We start from the raw sequence: 13561 nt of genomic DNA, 5'->3' as shown, positions 1-13561 counted from the left end.
AAGTTAGGTAATGCCATAATTAAGCATCGGAGGGGTAGCCATGTGTCACGGAGTGTGGGGAAGTCAGGCCCCTGCACCCCTCTTCCTGAGATTCACCGTGGCTCTCACCCAGCCAGTAAAATAGAAAGTTTATTAGAAGACAGGAACACAGCCCCAAACGGAGCGGGTAGGTGCAACCAGGACCCCTCAATCAAGTCCTTCTGGGGGGGTTCAGGGAGCTTAGACCCCAGCTTGGGGTTCCCTACGTTGCACCCCCCAGCACAAAACTGAAACCAAAACCTCCTCCAGCAGCTCTCTCCCCTCTTCCCCTGCTCCTCCTCCCCTTTGTTCAGACTCCAGGGCAGATGTCACTTCTCCCAACCCCCCTCCTGGCTCAGGTTACAGCTCAGGGAGCTTCCTTCCTTCCTTCCATCCCCAGTGTAACCCCCCTGCGACATTCCCAGGTCAAATCCGCCTGGCTCCCTGCTCCGTCACACCGTGTTAGTCTAAATCTGTACAAATTATTTGATTATGTATACCTGCTTCTGGAAATTTCCACTACATGCATCAGATGAAGTGGGTATTTACCCACGAAAGCTCATGCTCCAATACGTCTGTTAGTCTATAAGGTGCAACAGGACTCTTTGTCACCATAATTAAGGTTTCCGTGCAGCCGTAATTCAGTCGCCTTGTGTTTATGCGTTCTGACCTTGTCTTTAATTACATGATCAAATAGTGTCTATTCCACACAACTCCTCATTCAATGCACAGTTGGAATGGTTCTGAATCAATATTTCTTTGTATACTTCTCATTCAATGTGTGGCCCCAGGTCTTATTCACTCTGCACCATTCAAACTCTGCACCGAATACAGAATTGTTAATTTCCTTCTGGGTGCCCATCACTATAATATCTAAATCTGTCAACAGCATTAATATATTTTTCTTCACAGCACCCCTGCGAGACAGAAAGATGTTAATATCCCTATTTTACAGAGGAGGAACTGAGGCACAGAGAGTAAGGACTAAATTGTCGAAAACATCACTAATTTGGGTGCCCAATCTGAGAAGTCCAGGGCCTGATTTAGCCTTTAGCAGTTTTATAGCACTTTATATGTGTAAGCAAAGTCAGGATGAGCTCTACCCTGACATCTGGTGGTGAATTGTGGTGAGTTGTGGAAAAGAATTTCAGGGGTTGATCTTGTTTGCATATACACACACACCCCGCCTAGCATGAACTCACAGCAGCCCAAATGGTCACTTTGGCTGCTATGGGATCCCCAGTTTCTCTTTTATTGGGGCAGAAAGAATAAAGTGTTGTTACCCTGATTATGTGAATCAAGGACCATGAAACTTTTATGACAGAGGGACTCGCCATCAACGAAGTAGAACTCACTAGACAAGGGACATGGGTTCCAAAACCCTGTGACTTGAGAGAAAGAGAGAGAGAAAGAGGCAGGCGGGCGGGCGGGCGGGCGGGCGCGCGCGCGCGCGCGCGCGCGCGGGCGGGCCTTCTCTGAGGACCTGAAACACCAACTGCATCTTCTTCTCCCTCCACTGTAGAATATCAGAGCTACTTTTATTTCTATTGAGAGTCTAGTTTCAGGCTGCTGAGCTGAATTCACTTTGGGCCAATGGTGCACCAGCACTGAGGGTCCCCTACTACAAGCTGAAATCATTAAGAGGTGAAATCACAGTGTGCTGGGGGGGGCCTGAAGCTATGTTGCTGAGTGGCTGGCAGAGAAGCTTGTGGAGATGACTGGAGTGGCTCGTGGGACAGCTGGTGGAGTGCAGTGGCTGGTGGAGCAGAGCAGTTCATGGAATGGCTGGAGTGGCTTTGCAGGATGGTGGCAACAGAACTCCATGGAGAGATGGGGCAGTAGGCCTCGGAACATGTAAGGTGCCCCTTAACACTGCTGTGGTGTCCCCCCCCTCCAGCTGGGAGATAGAACTCTGCAGATAAGCTTTTGAACTCTGGGGCTGCACTGGCCAGGGACAGAGACTTTTGGGTTTTGGGACTTTTGGGTGATTTTTGGGTTGCTGGATTTAAGATTGAATCCTGTTTGTGGTGTTTCCCCAACATGATGCCGCATTGTTCCCCTCCTTTATTAAAAGGATTTTGCTATGCTCAGACTCCGTGCTTGTGAGATGGGAAGTATTGCTTCTTAGAGGCACCCGGGGGGTGGTATGTAATTGTCCCAGTCTAAAAGTTGCTTGGCCCGGCTGTGATGCTGGGATGACATTTACACGTTCATAGGGCTGTTTGAGACCTGTCTTAATAATGTTTCTTCAGTGCAAAGTATTTTTATAGTGACACAGGCTCCAGTTTCCTCCGGGCCCCAGGGGTGCTCAACCCTCTCGCTCCGCCCCAGCTCTGCCTCCTCTACCTCTTCTCCCAAGCCCCCACCCCGCCCTGCCTCTTCCTGCTCCTGCTCTGCCCTGTCCCACCCAGTTCCATCCCTCCCCCAAGTGCGCCCAATCCCCACTCCTCCCCCTCCCCACCAGCGCCTCCTGCATGCTGTGGACAAGCTGATTGCTGCAGGCGGGAGCTTCTCGGAGGGAGAGGGATGAGATGATCGATGGAGCCGCCAGCAGACAGGAGGCGCTGCGGGGAGGAGGGAGCTGGCTGCCAGTGGGTGCTAAGCACCCACTAATAGGGAGTCAGTGCCTTGGGAAAATGGTATAGCAGGGGTAGGACAGAACGTGGGGTCCTGGTTACCAGGCCCACGCTTAGTTCACTCAGACCCACTTGCTGCACAAGGATGTTACTAAGTTGCTAAGGGCTGTAGCTGTGCTGTGTGCACCTTATGGCCTCTGCTGAGTTTCTAGTGACTTCATCAACCACATTAAAGCCCAAATCCCAGGCCTGAAAGTTAGAAGGACCAAGGCAGTTCCACTGCACAGGGACCGCAGCCACAGAGACAACTTTCGGTGGAAGGTGACCAATGGCTTCTCTAGCTGAACTGCTGGCGGTGTATTGCATGAGAGTGAGGGGTAAGAAATCAGGCCTGTCATGGAAAGTTAGCTTCACCCTGACTATGCTACTGGGCCATATTCTGCTCTTGCTTATCCCAGTGCAAACTGACGTCACTAGAATTATTCCTGATTGAAACCAATGAAATGGAAAACAGAGTTTGACACGACTGTCTCTCCACAGCACTTCACATGAGCTTAGCCAGAAAGCCAGAAATTACACAATGAGCAGAAATTAATTCCTGGCAAAGGGGAAACCTCCTTCTGCATGGACTTTACAACGCTAGTCTGTTAGTGCAAATACCCTGCAAGTACAGCAACAGGCTTGTTGTGCATTTCAGTAGGGACACTGAGCAAAGCACCTGCTGTGTGCACACTCAGGGAAGAGTTTGCTCTCTTGCCGTGCTGGTTCTGTGCACTGGCTGAAACTCAGTAGTTAGGGAACGATCCTAAGGGTCACGCTGAACTCTTGGGTCCAGGTGGAGTGGGAACCGCCTAGGGACTGTGGTTCCACGTGGCAGCGGAGATGCTGGATGTTTGCTCAGCCGCACTAATGACCCCTGTCGTGCCAAAGGGAGCTCTGCTAAAGGCCTGCGAGGAACTGGGGAGGAGGCCTGCACATGGCCATACATAGGGCAGAGCCAGTGCCCGACTGGAGGTACCAGTGGTGCACCATCAGGTGGGAGAGCTCCTCAGGGGACGGGGGGGTGCTGGAGAAGAGTCAAAGAGAAAATGGCTGCCTGGCATCTGAGTCAAATACAAGCTGACTCTAGTCACACACAAGTTCCTGGGCTCAATAGAGGGGTAACAGTGTGAAAGTTAAGGGCCTGTAATTTACAGGGGTTCAGACTACCTGATCAGACTGTTGTTCCCTTCCACTGCGCCACCGAGACATTTGCGATCTCCCCAAATTAGCCTCCTTGTGCACAGAGCAGCTGTTGGGTGGCTGGAGCTGGGATGGCCTCAAGATAGACAGAGGGTGGCCAGTTAAGAGTCCATCCCAAGACAGGTTGTAACTGGGTGCAAAAAAGCATTAAAAAAGTTCCTGGAGGATGAGTCCATCAATGGCTATTAGGCAAGATGGTCAGGGATCCAACCCTATGCTCTGGGTGCCCCTAAGCTTCTGTTTGCCGGAAGCTGGGAATGGGCGACAGGGGATGGATCACTCGATAATTGTGCTGTTCTGTTTATTCCCTCTGGGGCACCTGGCATTGGCCTTTGTCGGAAGACAGGATACTGGGCTAGATGGACCTTTGATCTGATCCAGTGTGGCTGTTCTTATGTTTTTATGAGGCTGAGGGGATATTTAGAGTCTCTTGGTTGGTGGGTGGGGATGTGAGAGGGCAGTTACCCTGAGAAAAGATCAGGAGAAAATAAACCTTCCCAGTTGGGCACTGGGTAGTTTCTTTTAATCAGACACACAAGATGTTTTAGTTGTACATGACCTAGAACCAATGGCAGCAGGTCACCAGCCCAATGCAGGTACCTCCTGCCCCATCCAGTTACTTCAGCCCAGACCCTGGGGGAATGTGCGGGGCCATTTCCATAATACCCGTAACCAGGCTGCTCACAGCACACTTGGTTCATTCTCAAGTATGAAAGGGTTCGGACCGTGACCCTTCCCTCCTCTCACTCCTGAGTTCAGGGCTACAGCTGGGGAATTACCTGGGATGAGGGAGTCACTGCGGCAGTCGTACAGCATCCCCAGCTGGAACGGGCGGCCCAGAGCCGGCATCTCAATGGTGTCAGCTGACCCGGCCATTGTTCCACACCCAGACGCTCTCTCCTCTGTCTGACCTGCAAGAAATAACTCGTGTTACACTGACGCCCTCCAGGGGGCAGATTCAAACACCTCCTCGGCTGTGGACTTCACACCTCTCCGACCAGGTGAGTTTGGTTCATCACACTGAAGTGTGAGTTTGTGAGCATGGATCTGTGTCACTTCCTGACACCCACTCAGATACATCGTACTGAGGGCCCGGAAACTGATTCCCAGTAGTAACCAGTCCATGCAGGAGCCTGGCAAAAGGGCTAGTTTCGCTCTTCTGTGCATCATTTTTTATTCTACTGACATGACTGGGGGAGTTCAGTGATCTCACTGTCTAGTGTAAACACAGAGCTCTGGGCAACAGTGAAGGGAAGTTGTTGGTGAGCTCAGCCAGGGCAGGGTCACTGGAAGAAGTGGGTTTAAAGGAGAAAGTTGAAGGGGATAGAAGGAGATGGCTGGAGAGGATAAGGCAGACTGGGGTAGGAGACCATGGCCTGATTCTCCACTGCTTTATGCCTGATGCTGTCACTGACACCCCTAGAAAGTGAGTATGAAATGCTTCTGCTCTGGTCTGGTAGCATTTTAAACCCACAGGTGTCCAAAATGACGCAGACACCAGGCAGGGGAGAATCAGGCTCTAAGCAGTTAGGAACCGAAGGAAGCAGTGAGAAGAGGGGACTGGGAGACAGTGCGAGGAGAGATGTAGGCAGGAAGAGAACAAGCAGGGCCTGGAAGGTGAGGACAAGGGACCTGATTCACTGCAGCTCTGCACGCTGTGGAGACACCAGAGCAAAGTGAGCTGAGAGTGAGTGTGAAATACTGCCAGTCAGAATGGTCGTGTTTCACACCCACCTTGCACGGGTGTAAGTGACTACACAGGGTGCAGGGCAAGAGTGAACTGGACCCTGAGCTTTTAAATCACTAATGATGATTTTTCATATTCTTATTACATTTAATTCTGTGTCTGTGCATTTCACACAATGAATCCTATAGTCCTGCCGACACTACAGGAAATGGTCACTGTATCCGGTAGGTGTGTAGCACAGGGGGAGCTGGGATGGTTTTGTTATTTGGCCAGGAAACAAAATTTCCATCCTATGAAGAAAATTGAATTTTTGAAAAATGTTCCATCCTGAATCAGGACCAAAAGCCAAAAACTGGAAATTTTTAGTGGGACTAAAAGTCTGATACATTTTGTTTTGGAAATAACTAAATGTTCCAGCTGCCCAGGCTGCTGTTTTGATGTTCCTGACACACAACATATTCCCTAGAAACCCACGGCAGCCCAACACGAGGAGGGAGACCCTTCAACTGAACTGACATGCCCCGGTGGAAGGCGCTGATCTGTCAAATCAGCATTTTCTTTTGGAAAACCATTCTGTCGGAAAAGTTCTATCCATTTCCATACCATCCCGGCCTCCCACCCTCCTTCCCTGTCCCTCTTCAGGGACCCTTCTCATGAGCAACTCCTCATCCAGGAGGTTCAATCCCTCCTTGCCCTAGGGGCAGTGGAGGAAGTTCCTCAGGAGCTCAGAGGGAAGGGTTTCTACTCCCGCTACTTCCTTGTGCCCAAGGCAAAGAGAGGCCTAAGACCTATCCTGGACCTCAGGGAGCTCAACAAGTACATCGTCAGCCTACCGACCTGGACACGACAGTCTAGAAATGGTCCTCACAGCCCCAGAGTGCACACTCGACTCCCTACATTGGTGGCTGGATCCTCAGATGGTGGGTGCCGGGGTCCCGTTCCACCCCCCTCAACCCACCCTTACCCTGGTCACAGACACAGTTGCCATGGGATGGGGGGCCCACCTTGGCAGCCTGACAATGCAGGGCTTATGGCACGAGAGCGAGCTGTCGCTGCACATCAACATCAGAGAGCTGAGGGTGATCTGCCTTGTGTGCCAAGCCTTCCTTTCCCACTTGCGGGGCCGCTGCATAGCAGTCCTAATGGACAACAGCACAGCCATGTTCTACCGGAACAAGCATGGCGGAGCCCGGTCATCGCCGCTCTGCCAAGAAGCCCTTTTTCTGTGGGACTTCTGCTTAGCCCACTCCATCAACCTGCAGGCCTCGTACCTGTCGGGTGTCCAGAGCGTTCTGGCCGACAGCTTGAGCAGGTGTTTTTTTACTCACGAATGGTAAATACATCCAGATATCATTCATTCTATTTACCGCACCTGGGGTTTTCCCCAAGTCGACTTATTCGCTTCATGGACCAACAGGAAGTGCCCAGCCTTCTGTTCCTTCCGGGGCCACAGTCCAGGCCCGATAGCAGATGGCTTTCAGATCACGTGGTTGGGTCAGTTGCTTTATGCCTTCCCTCCATTTCCGTTGGTACACAAGGTGCTCCTCAAGGTCTGCCGGGACAAGGCAGATGTCATTCTGGTAGCCCCTGCCTGACCGTGTCAGTGTTGGTACCCGAGCCCGCTGGACCTGTCAATCCAGGCTCTCCTGTGTCTCCCTCTCAGCGCCGAACTCATCTCTCAGAACCACGGTCATCTCCTGCACCCGGACCTTCAGTCACTCCACTTCACGGCCTGGAGGATCCGTGGTTAAACCAGGCTGAACGCGCCTGTTCGGACTTGGTAAGGCAGGTGCTTCTTGAAAGTCGCAAGCCGTCAACTAGGCTTACCTACAAAGCCAAGTGGAAAAGGTTTTCCAATTGGTGCGCTCAGTGGCAGGTGTGCCCACTTCAGGCTCCAATTCCATGCATCTTGGACTACCTGATATCCTTAAAGGGCCAGCACCTAGCCTTTGGATCTCTTAAGGTCCACCTCGCGGCCATCTCTGCGTTTCACTCAGGCGTGGCGGGTCGCTTGGTGTTTACACACCCGGTGGTGCAGCATTTCCTCAAAGGCCTGGAGAAAATCCATCCTCCAACGAAGCCACCCGTGCCTGCATGGGACCTTAACTTGGTCCTCTCTTGCCTTATGGGTCCTCCTTTCGAGCCGCTGGCCACCTGCTCTCTTCTCTATTTCTCCTGGAAGGTTGCCTTCCTAGTGGCCATCACTTCTGCACGTTGGGTCTCCTAACTACGGTCTCTCACTTGTGAACCGCCCTATACCATCTTTCATAAAGATAAAGTCCAACTAAGAGCTCATCTGGCCTTCCTACCAAAAGTGGTGTCCTGCTTCCATGTAAGCCAGGATATCTTCTTACTGGTTTCCTACCCAAAACCGCACACTGACCTTTGGGAGCAGTGCCTCCATTCCCTGGATGTTAGAAGGGCACTTGCCTTCTATATAGACCAGACAAAGCCCTTTTTTAAAACAACCCAGTTGTTTGTCGCCATTGAGGAGTAGATGAAAGGCACCCCGGTTTCCTCCCAACGAATATCTTCATGGATCACCGGGTGCATTCGTGCTTGCTATAACCTGGCAAACGTCCCTCTGCCTGCTGTTACAGCACACTCTATGAGAGCTCAGCTATCATCAGTTGCCTTCCTGGCACACATTCCTCTCCAGGAAACCTGCAGGGCTGCCATGTGGGCCTCGGTTCACACCTTCACATCCCACTATGCCATTGTCCAGCACTTTTGAGATGATGCAGCCTTTGGCAGAGCGATCCTCCAATCTGTGGTTCCTTGACTCAGACCCCATCTCCGAGGTAAGGCTTGGGAGTCACCTAACTGGAATTGATATGAGCAATCACTCATAGAAGAAAAAAACGTTATTTACCTTTCTGTAACTGTTGTTCTTCGAGATGTGTTGCTCATATCCATTTCCTCCCCCCACACACACCTTCCCCTCTGTCAGAGTAGCCAGCAAGAAAGAACTGAAGGAGGGATTGGGCCGGCAGGGGCTTATATGTGTAGTAAGTGAAGGCCCTGATACAGGCCCAGTATGAGGCCTGAGGCCTGAACTAAAGTAATGGCCAAGACTTTGCTAACATAAAGCAAAGTGAAGCTGTGAGCCAGAGGCAGGCCCTGCTCACAGAAGCTGGCAAGGAAAGGGCTGATGCTGCAAGAAGATACGTACCTAAAAGGTACTGAACACTAGAGATCAGAATATTCACATACTTGCACATTCCACACAGATAACAAGGAACAGGCCGACCCATCCCAATGACAGGGCCAAAAGGGTAACATGATGGAGAGTTGTTTTGTTCAAACCAACATGTACAAGGTGAGAGGCGGCACCTTGTTACGTAGAGGGGTTGCACCTCAATACGTCAGGAGTGATGTGTAACTTGTTTGTACCTGTGTATAAGAATGTATCCCTGGGGCGGTGTCTTTGTCCAGCCTAGGCAGCAGTAGAAAGTCCCGCCACTGACTGAGCCGAATCCATTGACCGTGGGTACATATTTGTAGTATGCCCTGAATTAGGCTAAGAAACCTACAGGGAACTACTACTGTATCCAATATGGCAATAAACCTGGCCGACGTGCCTTCGTACCTTACTAGACTCTGTGGTCATTGGGGGTTCTCTTTGGGTCTGCTGTGTCAGCTATCTACAGAGCTGGGGCAGCACAAGAGGGAACACACGCACGCAGCCGAGTGATACCAACATTGAACAGAGCACCACACCAGTAGCCTCTGACAACACATCTGACAACAATATGGATCGCCATGTCGGTGTTACTCCAGGGGGCTTCCCAGCCAGCCCGAGGGGTAGCTGCTAGGGTAAACGTTTCCAATATCTATGAATGCAGCACGTGCACACACCTAACTGGAATAGATGTGAGCAACACATCTCCAAGAATAACAGTGACAGAAAGGTAAGTAACTATTTTTTCCCCAGTTTTTAGAAGTTTAAGTATTGGTGCACTGGACACTCTGGAAAGGCAGTACGTTTCCCTTGCTTTTTGAGGAAGTGCTGGTAGTGAGGGGACATGACTGGGTAGTACATGTGGAGAGGCACGAGGAGGCTTGCTGAGAACACCCCTCCTACCTCTCGGTGACAAGCTCTGTCCTCCTCCTGACCCCTCCATGCCTCTGGTAGGGCTGGAAGGCCCTGAGGAGGTGGGAAGATGGTGACTGAGGGGCTGGGGGACAGAGCAGAGTCCAGCCAGGTCAGGGCAGCAGCTGGGTGCAGGGCCTTGGCTGTATGCAGAGCTCCAGCTGGGCCAGGAACCAGGGGCTGAGGCTGGTGCTGCAGCTGGGAGCTGGGGGCGGGGCTGGGGGCGGGGCAGGGCTGAGTGCTACTCCCTCCCTGAGCCCTGCCACCCCCCTAACATTCCTCTGCATCCCCCGAGGGGGGCATGCCCCACAGTTTGGGGACCTCTGCTGTAGCTCATCACACAAGCTCGAGCCACCCTGGAGATTGAACTTTCAGAACCCTGGTTCCCCAAAGGGGAAGTGGGGGCTGGGCACTAGCGGAGTTGAAATCTGATGGCAGGCTATCCGCTGGGGTGCATTAGCGCAGCGGTTCTCAACCTTCCCAGCCTACTATACTCCTTTCGGGAGTCTGGAGCCCAGTGGTTTCCCCAGAAATTGAAATTGGGGGGGTGTTCAAATTTACAGGGGGGGTGTCAGGTCCAATGAGCTATATAAAAGAGATATGAATAAAGTAAATGTTTTGTTAGGATTATGCAAATTTAACATAAGGAAAATGCAAGTTACACCAAAACACATAACAGGTCTAGATTTCTAAAAAAAAAATAATTAAAAAAATGTATTTAATTTAAATTGACTTTTGAAAAGTAAGCCATCATGGGATAAGAAGGCAGTCTTCTCATGGATCAGTAACTGGTTAAAAGATGGGAAACAAAGGGTAGGAATAAATTATCAGTTTTCAGAATGGAGAGAGATAAATAGTGGTATCCTTGAGGGGTCAGTACTGGGACCAGTACTGTTCAACATATTCAGCTGGAAAAAGGGGTAAACAGTGAGGTGGCAAAATTTGCAGATGATACAAAACTATACAAGATAGTTAAGTCCCAGGCAGACTGCCAAGAGCTAGAAAGGGATCTCACAAAACTGGGTGACTGGGCAACAAAATGGCAAATTAAATTCAATGTTGATAAATGCAAAGTAATGCACATTGGAAAGCAATCTCAACTATATATACAAAATGATGGCATCTGAATTAGCTGTTAACACTCATGAAAGAGATCATGGAGTCATTGTGGATAGTTCTCTGAAAACATCCACTCAATGTGCAGCAGCAGTCACAAAAGCAAACAATGTTGGGAATCATTAAGAAAGGGATAGATAATAAGACAGAAAATATCACATTGCCTCTATATAAATCCATGGTACGCCCACACCTTGAATAGTGTGTGCAGATCTGGTCACCCATCCTAAAAATATATATATTGGAATTCCAAAAGGTACAGAGATGGGCAACTAAAATGATCAGGGATATGAAACAGAAGGAGAGATTAAAATGACTGGGAATTTTCAGCTTAGAAAAGAGATGACTAGTGGGGTTATGATAGAGGTCTACAAAATCTTGACTGGTGCAAAGAAAGTGAATAAGGAAATTTTATTTAATTCTTTACATAACAGAAGAACTAGCAGTCACCCAATGAAATTAATAGGCAGCAGGTTTTAAAAAAACAAAAGGAAGTACTTCTTCACACAATATAAAGTCAACCCAAGGAACTCTTTGCCAGGGGATTCTGTGAAGACCAAAACTATAACAGGATTATAAAAAGAACTAGAAAAATTCCTGGAGAACAGGTCCATCTGTGGCTATTAGCCAGGATGGGAAGGGATGCAATACCATGCTCTGAGTGTCCCTAGCCTGTTTGCCAGAAGCTGGGAATGGCCAGCAGGGGATGGTCACTTGATGATTACCTGCTCTGTTCATTCCCTCTGAAGCACCTGGCATTGGCCACTGTTATAAGACAGGGTACTGGGCTATATGGACCATTGGTCTGACCCAGTATGACCATTCTTATGTAAAAATTAATTATAATAATAAAAATGTTTAGTACAGAAACTCCCCAATATAATGAACCTCCCAAGATAGCAACAATGTGAGATAACAACCTTGGCAAATAATGCATTTTAAAAATCTTGGCCTACTAGGAAACATATTTATATACGTTTCCATTCCCAGTCACAAATCTAGCATTCTGGAGCAAAGTCACTAAAATATAGTCCAACAAACAAATGTTTATTCAACATGCCCCTCACTTTTCCCTCCACCGCACTCCACTCACCGGTGTTGTCCTTGGTCAGTGGAGACTCAGAGTTCAGAGGTGCTTTCACGTGAGTACACCTCCCAGGTGGGGGACAAGAAGGCACCTTGCTCGTTCCTCCAGCTGCTCCTGTTCACTCTGGCCACGTCTGTTCATTGTGCCACCGTTCACTCCACCGCTCTGTTGTCAATGGCCCTGCACAGTCACCTTCTGCTGCCACCTGCCACTGTGACCTCTGCAAGTTGGTCTCCTGAGGTTCCACCAGCTCTCAGTGATTTCAGCTGAGCTCTCAGTGGGGGAACCTCGCTGCTAGTGCAGTCTGGGCTGTCTCTTCCACAGGAACACTGTCCCACCACAGGACTAAGCACTTAGACCTGATCGTCAGTGATTTCAGCTGCAGTGGTCACTGAACAGAACAAAAGACTCTATGGAGCCTAATCAGCTCTGTCTTTAAACAGTGGAGAGGGACAGTTCCCCACCCTCTCTCTTGATGCCTTCAAATCAGCACAGGCTAAGTACAGTTCTACTGCCCTTTACTCATACAATAAGAGCAACAACATTTCATTCCCCCTTCCCTCCCCCCCCCCACATTCAAGTGGTTTGTAACCCAACCCCAGCCAAAATCTATCGCTTGGGCAACACAGCTCTGTTTGCTGGATACCTAGGTAGATTAAGTGTGAATGTAAATATAAACTGGCCCCACAGCCCCAGCTCATCACTAGCTGTCAGGGAGAGCTCATTTAGACTTTGCTTACTAATCAACATTTGATATTATTAGGTTGGCCAACATCATGAATGCACTGACATAAAAAAAAACAGCTGTATAAGGAAGCAAGGAAGCTAGTCTATGTTCACACTTTTCAAATCTAGTATACTTTTTCAGCTACACATATTTTATCATACACTGCATAAGCTTTTGAGTGTGTATTAATGTTTCAGTTTAAATTCAGATTTCCAAACAGTCACTAAATTGGTATGTAACTAGCTCACAAAACTAGGGAGGGTATTGAGGAAATTCAGGGGGGGTGTACACCCCCCCCTGGAGGGGGTCTAGGGAAATCACTGCTGGAGCCCAAATCCCACCACCCGGGGCTGAAGCATGTAACTTAGTTTTGCAGGGTGGGCACTCAGGACAATTGCCCTGCTTGCCACCCCCTAATGCCATCCTTGCATTTGTGATCCCCCTGAACCCATCCTGCGACCCCCCTGCCCCTCCTCTCCGCATGGGACTGGCATTGCTGCTTGCCATAGCCCTGCCTGCACCCCAAAGCCCTGTCTCCCCCTTGCTCGAGGCTGGCATTGCTGCTTCTGCCCCCACATGTTCTTCCATACCCCACTTTTTTTGACAAAAATGGGCAATTGTCCCATTTGCTCTTGCCAACTGATCAAGTTGATCAGCTGGCAAGTGCAAACAAGCCAAGTGCCCACTTTTGCCAAAAAAGTTAGGATGGCCAGGACAGGGCTTAGAAAAGGGACTGTCCCAGCCAAAATGAGATGTATGGTCACCCTAGGAGGGCCGGCTTTAGGCCGATTCGCCCGATTCCTGGGAATCGGGCCCTGCGCCTAAGAGGGCCCCACACTTTAGGCGCCTTTTACATTTTTTTACTTACCCTGGCTCCCCAGACCAAAGCTCCTGTGGGAGCACGGCTGCCCCGCGGCCCCGCTCTCCAGGCCAGAGCTCCCCTGATCCATCTCCTCCTCCACCAGTGTTGTGTCAGCAGTCCTGTGAACTGGGACAGCTACCTCAGCTGTCTCCA

General features: G+C 50.0%; 1 protein-coding gene and 1 pseudogene across 1 annotated transcript in view; both read right to left on the bottom strand.

Annotated features, from left to right (window-relative positions):
• Positions 1-13561, bottom strand: part of LOC127045809 (uncharacterized) — a 106390-nt gene that overhangs the window by 4781 nt on the left and 88048 nt on the right. Inside the window, 1 exon segment of the mRNA XM_050942440.1 lies at positions 4616-4747. Within this exon segment, the coding sequence (XP_050798397.1) occupies positions 4616-4712 (97 nt within the window). The 5' untranslated portion in view covers positions 4713-4747.
• Positions 1-13561, bottom strand: part of LOC127045950 (uncharacterized) — a 116518-nt pseudogene that overhangs the window by 21352 nt on the left and 81605 nt on the right.

This window comes from Gopherus flavomarginatus, chromosome 2, assembly GCF_025201925.1.
Source record: "Gopherus flavomarginatus isolate rGopFla2 chromosome 2, rGopFla2.mat.asm, whole genome shotgun sequence".
NCBI lineage: Eukaryota > Metazoa > Chordata > Testudines > Testudinidae > Gopherus > Gopherus flavomarginatus.
The sequence above is the reverse complement of the archived record's forward strand: the minus strand, read 5'-3'. Positions and strand labels throughout refer to the sequence as shown.